The sequence below is a fragment of the Elaeis guineensis genome, chromosome 10, assembly GCF_000442705.2.
Source record: "Elaeis guineensis isolate ETL-2024a chromosome 10, EG11, whole genome shotgun sequence".
NCBI classification, from domain to species: domain Eukaryota; kingdom Viridiplantae; phylum Streptophyta; class Magnoliopsida; order Arecales; family Arecaceae; genus Elaeis; species Elaeis guineensis.
The window spans coordinates 18,600,515-18,607,009 of NC_026002.2; the positions used below are offsets into that span (position 1 = coordinate 18,600,515).

Consider the following 6,495-nt stretch of genomic DNA (forward strand, 5'->3'; position numbering starts at 1 on the left):
CTCTTAACACCTACATGTTTTTTGATTGTTTTCGTCCCTTTCTCTTTCATTTCTTTTCTACGTTTAGGCTTTCTGTACTTACCTTCGTCTCCTTAATAAAAATGGTCTTCTTTTTCCAAGAATATAAAAGCCAAAAAATATTTTTAGTTGTTAACATATAAATGCTAGTGAAGACAAAGTTTGCCATATTGATCGATACTATACCATATCGGACATACTGTACTGTTGCGGCCAATCGCCTCGTCGCCCGATCGTCGGGAAGCGTGCACCTGCAAAAATGAGAAGTCCACTGACAGGAGGCGGCTCCGGCGGGACCCTCCGACGGTCAAGTCAGAGAGGTGACTGGGCAACAGTGAAATGAAGACAGAGAGCTCGATCGAGAGAGAGGAGCGAGCCTGCGTTTTGGGAGAGACGGAGCGGATCCATCCCTTGCACTGTTGCCTTCCCCGGTTTATATAGTGGCATGGTATGGCGCCGTCACTAATGGCGCGGACAAGTGAGGAACTGTCAACTCACTGTGGGCGGTCAGAGTCGCCGTGAGAACGTCACATCGCCGTGCGGCTGTCAAATCTCCAAGGTTGACAATGCCCTCGACGGGACAATGCCCCTAGGAAGCCGTGCCGCATGTCACTGTCAGAGCTGACAAGGTCTGGCGGCTGTACGGCGATCGGAGGAGTCGGCCGACCCTAGGTCGATGGCCAGCAGAGTGGCGTCGGGCCCCTCGTTGGTCGGCGAGCTCTCCGTGAGTCGGCCATCGGACCTCTGGGTTCGGTCGGTCGGGAAAAGGTGCGCCCGACGTATCCTCAGTCGGTCGTGAGTCGGTAATTAGCCGGTGATGGCATCCGTCAGTCGGTCGCCCCGACCGACAGTCGGTCTGTCGGTCAGTCGGAGTCGGTCGGGCCGCCAGTCGGTCGGTCGGGCCGTTAGTCGGTCGGGCCCTCTGACAGTCGGTCGGTCGGTCGGTGGGTATCCCCCAACATGTACCATATCAGTATTAAAATAATATGTAATTTTATACCATGCTGATACTCAATATGTCTCATTGTCTCGTATTGTATCGCGTACCGACACTGTAATAGGATGACACATGCATAAGTCTTGTACCAAGATGGCGAATCTTGTGTAAAGATACAAGTCTAAGCGGTGATATTGTCCAAGTTGCTAGTGGATGAGGAGATGGTCCAAGGGAGGAGAACAATCATCATGAGGTCCAGGCCCCTAATGTAAATTAAATTTTCTAAACATTTGTTCCAGGTGAAGAAAAGAATGCTCACTTGAGGAAATTGGAGAAGGCCTCTGAAAACCTTCAACTCTTCAAGGCGGACTTGCTTGACTATGACACTCTAAAAAGCAGCCTTTGCAGGATGTGAAGGAGTCTTCCATGTGGCCAGTCCTGTCCCTGCAACCAAAGTTCTTGATCCAGAGGCAAGTCTTTTACATGCTTAGATATATAAGAGATCAAAATTTTCTTATAAAGATACTTCTAATATGCTTACGCATCTGTATAAATCATAGGACATTGATATGATTATTTGATACTGCAATGCTCACGGTTTGAAATTGTCAGGGCTGATATTCATGTATAATATTAGGAAATACTGAGTCATTTGTTTCATATAGGAATACAATGGAGGGAAGGACATATAGAGTTTTTGATGGCTAAGAATTGTATACACCATTTTTCCTTGGGAAACTTGACACCCAATCTATTCGTTGATCGAAGTTGAGCATGCTGTCCCTTAAATATTATCATTTAATTTTTAGTTCTGCACACACTTATTTTTAGTTCTTCTGCACAATTACGTTCTCCTTGCACGCAGTTATATTGTCCCTGCACATATTTATATTCGTGCATACAAAGTTATTTGTAATTGTGTACGTATTGAGGAATGAGTGTGCATAGCCGCTACAGACCAGAAATTAAGGAAACTTCGAAACTTGGGGCAGGTGTTATAAAGTCCCAGTTCAGGGACTAAAAGTTAGATTCTGGTCTATGGAAGGACCAGCTGTTAAATACACCTTTTTTAAAAGGGTAACTCTTAGGTTCCCAAATTATTATATTATTTCCTTGCATCTTTTCTCTGAGAGAGAGGGAGAGAGAAAGATTGGGCCAAGAGCCCAGTGAACTTCATTAAGACAATGAAATTACAAAGTAAAAGGGATTAAGAGATTAAATTAGGTTACATGCAACTTAAAATTGAAAGATATGGGCTATGTATTTGTAAGAGTATGTAATCTGAATTAGTATATTTTATTCTTTAAATCTTTTTTATCTCCATATATCACCTTACAGTTAGAGGTGATCACTCCTGCTGTTAATGGTACTCTAAATGTACTTCAAGCGTGTTCGGAGAAGAAAATCAAACGGGTTATTGTGGTGTCATCAATTGCTGCTGTTCTATTGAATCCACATTGGCCACATGATAAGCTACAAGATGAGGAGTGTTGGTCGTCTGAAGAACTTTGCAGGATGATTGAGGTGACTCTCGTGATCTTTAGAGTTTTTGTTTCTGTATCTTGTTGTGAAATGAAACAAAGTATTTTTTACATTTTTCTTTAATAGAATCAGGCACACAATTGAATATTTTGATTTAACTTTCATGGAAAATCAGTAACAAACAATTCTTACTAGATCACAAATTAGCATGATGATCACCAATATGCTTCGCAAATTGTGTTATGCTAAGAAGCTAGATCTAGGGTTGATAAATAATAGGAATACAAAGAGGCAACCATTTACATAGCCTACATCCATGAGCAGAGACGATCAGAAAAAGCTCATTATTAGTGATGGAAGAGTACGGAGAAAAAAAATCCCTGACGCAATGCTCTAAATTTTGCCAACACTTGAAAGCCCTAAAACAAGAGACAGCCCACACATATGCTACACCTAATGTCTCTAGCCTGCACAATATGCTTCAGCCCTTAGGCTGAGGGTCCGGTTGGAGAGACTCTTTTAGCCGTGCATCCTCTAAAAGAAGAAAGACCATAACAAGTTTCATGGCCCAAATTCGTTAATCACTTTTCTTGAACCACCCAGCTAGTCTTTCTTAAAATCTCTGTCTTGATCAATGTGGTCAATCAGCATCACGATTCTTGTAGTAAAGTAGAAAAAGTCTCCAATATAATTTTCTAGCTCATGTATAAGAACTATTGCAAGAAGATGTGAACCTAGTGCTTGACAAACTCCCTTTTGGTCTGCCAAGTGGTCACATGATTTTTAGTAACTATGGCTGGATAAATGTCTTTCGGACGTTTAAGATAATAAAACTAAGCAACAGTACCTTCTCCATTCATCAATGTCAATGTTAATTTTTTGTCTTTGGTAAATGTTAGATTTTATCGTCATCATCATTATTATTATGCCCTTATTTCTATCAACAGACATATTTACCAGCAGTGTCGCTCTATTAATATAGTTTTCAAAATTCCCATTTGGTTAACTTAGGTCATCCTCTAATTAATCTGTTGTTGTTCCTTTATGATTATGGCTGTAGCTTTTGTGTTGTAGGTTCTTTGGTTTGTGCAGAAATCATGTTCGAGTGAAGAGCTTTTGTACATACTGTTGCTCCAAGGATCAAACTGAACATTTTTTTTTAAAATTTGGCCAATATATGCCCTGTAAACTCCTTTTGCTTCTTTCAAATATTATAATATGAAACAAGGTGGTAAATCCACCTCTTTTAAGAGGGGGTGGTCATGCATAGCTTTGAGTACATTGCCAAACTACAGAACCATCACTGAATACACTTCCTAACCTTCTAAGGCATCCATTTCACCTTCCCCTTCCTAAATCTATATTATTCATGTATGTTTAACATGTCTAAAAAGATATGACCCACAAATGATGTTGTGGACAACTAGGGTGCTGCTTTATTTGCCGAATTGCTTCTCATCATAAAATTTTGTGATTTTATCCTTGAGTTAATTATTGTAGGTGGAAGATTCTATCACCAATGCGAGAACAATGCTCGCATAGGCTGGTGTGCTGGAGCCAGAATAACAATCTAACTAAGTTTAATCCTTAATTTGCTTTTGTAGAACTGGTATTTCCTTTCGAAGACAATGGCCGAACGTGCAGCTTGGGAGTATGCCGAGAAAAATGGGCTTGATCTTGTAACTGTTTGCCCGTCGGTGGTTTTAGGGCCATTGCTGCAACCTACAGCGAGCACTAGCGGCTTGTTTCTAATCTATGTTATAAAAGGTCCTCCTTCACACACAGTTCTTTCTTTCTTTAGTGGCATCTATAAACCATTTTAAATATAAATGCAATCTGGCTGGATTGTAGCGTTAAATTTTGAGGATAACTCAATTAATGATATCTTAAGAGAGTCTGACACCATGTAGGAGGCTGAATAATTTCCTTTCATGGTATGTGATTATTGCAAACCTCCTATGTTTCGACCCCTGCCTGAGAAAATGATGCTTGGGTTTGAGTTTTCCAGCTTCAGCGTTTTTTCTGTGTTTTTATAACAGGAGGCCCAGAACCCATGAAGAACTCCCTCTGGAACATTGTCGATGTTCGAGATGTTGCTGATGCATTGCTTCTAGCATATGAGAAGCCAGAAGCATCTGGAAGATACCTTTGTGCACCTTATCCAATTAATACTCGAGATTTGGCAGACTTGCTGAAGGGCATGTATCCTAACTATGAATACCAAAAGAAGTTCGTTCTATTCCCAACTTTTTATTTGAGGAGTACCATGAATATTTCTATGTCAATTTTTAACTTTATTTTCTTTCGAATTGCAGTATCATTGAGGTACCACCAAATCCTCCACTGACCTCAGAGAAACTAAAGAAGTTGGGTTGGAAATGCAGGCCTCTGGAAGAAACTCTCAGCGATGCTGTTGAATGCTATAGAGAGGCAGGTCTTTTGGATGAACCAGAGGGCCGTACTTCTCATTTTCCTCCTCTCTTCAATTTTACAGGCAAGACTGGACCTCAAGTATCTGCCGAATAAGGCTTATGGATAAACTTGGCAACTTTTTAAGATGTAACCTATCAATAAAGTGGTACTCCCTTTCTTTCTTATATGTGGAGACAAGTGAAACAGGTGTTCATCATCTCACCTGGTCTCGTGGTTGCAGATGCTCTTGTTCTTAGTTGTAAAAGAAACAAGTCTTTTACTTCTAGCTTGCTCTTGGACTGTAGTTGGAGATCCTATTATCTCCACATGTAATGAATAGGGTGCAATTGAGAACTTGATTTGAAATTGGCTGATTGGTAACGGATGGCATTTCTTTGCCTTGTTTGGGTGAAATCTGCCAATGAAATTCTTGGGCAAATAGAACCAAATTAAAAGTTCGTTGCTAGGTTTAGAGTGCAAATGGGCAATACTTCCCTGCTTCTGCTTTGTTATTTTCCCTTCAACTGCCACTGCTAACTCCTTCGGCGATGATGGTGGGGGAGTTCAAGATATATCTATGAGATCAAAAGAATCAAATGAGACTAAGAGAATCAAATGTTGGTGGAATTGGAAAGAGCTAGGGAATGTAGAAGACTTGCCTCAGCTTATGTAAGTGCTTGTTTTGTGGTAGGTAGTCTAGTGTCGATTTACTTCCATGTGGACAATTTATGTGCATATATATAAAACCATGAAGTTATTTATTGAAGATGCAGCGGCACACAGACCAATTTCTATGCGTATTAGGGATTGTTTATTTGCTTGTAATTCAATTGCAGCAATTAGAATTGCACTTATAGTAAGGGGCTTGTTTTTTTGTCTGTAATTGAAAGCTGCTAGTATAATTACAACTATTTGATTATTTAATGTAAAAAGAGATGATCATCCTGTAATTGAAGTGGTAATTTTACGTCCCGGAAAAATAGCAATTTGTTTGTATTTATCTATTTTAGTAGAATTTTTATCACGTTACTTTTATAGTTATAATGAAAAATAATATTGCTATTAAATTACCATTGAATTAGTACACAAGTAATTACTATAGTAATCATACAACGTAAAATAACTTGATATTATCACAAAAAGATATTATACATATATAAATACATATATGGTCACGTGTGATCTTTCAAGAAAGATATCGGCCAAAATCAAACTCAAATGTTGTTCACAAGTTCAGGCAGCAAGGGTTTAGCACTTTCACTGCAACTTGTTGACAAATATGTGGCCCTGGAAAGGTGTCAGAGGGACTATAAAAATTTCATACCAGCTATAAGATGGGTCCCTAGAGGTTCTGAGCGCGATGTCTTTGTATTTTCCTGTTAAAAAGAGCTTCCAGCATCAAGGTAGCTAACCATTTGGAAAAAAAGAAAAAAAAAAACAATTCTCCTCTATCACAGCTCCCTTCATTAAAGGTGGCAGTCTCTTTCTTCATAGAATTTGGAAGCTTTTGGGGATTTAACAGCTTCCCAGAACTTTATCGACTAACAAGATTTCCATACTCACCTTTGTGTGAAAACAGAAGTAGGCCGAATACTTTTCCTTGACAATGGCTATATATTGCAGCCATTGTATGGTCAATCGAAGAA

The 6,495-nt window shown here is 39.7% G+C and overlaps 1 protein-coding gene across 1 annotated transcript; it reads left to right on the plus strand.

Moving 5' to 3' along the window:
• The first annotated feature begins 2,320 nt into the window (after positions 1-2,320).
• On the plus strand, positions 2,321-5,230 carry LOC140852239 (cinnamoyl-CoA reductase 1-like). Its single transcript, XM_073245215.1, has 4 exons — positions 2,321-2,479; positions 4,042-4,204; positions 4,477-4,666; positions 4,753-5,230. The coding sequence occupies exons 1-4, from the start codon at positions 2,471-2,473 to the stop codon at positions 4,961-4,963; spliced, it is 573 nt and encodes a 190-aa protein (XP_073101316.1). The 5' UTR covers positions 2,321-2,470; the 3' UTR covers positions 4,964-5,230.
• Positions 5,231-6,495: the final 1,265 nt, after the last annotated feature.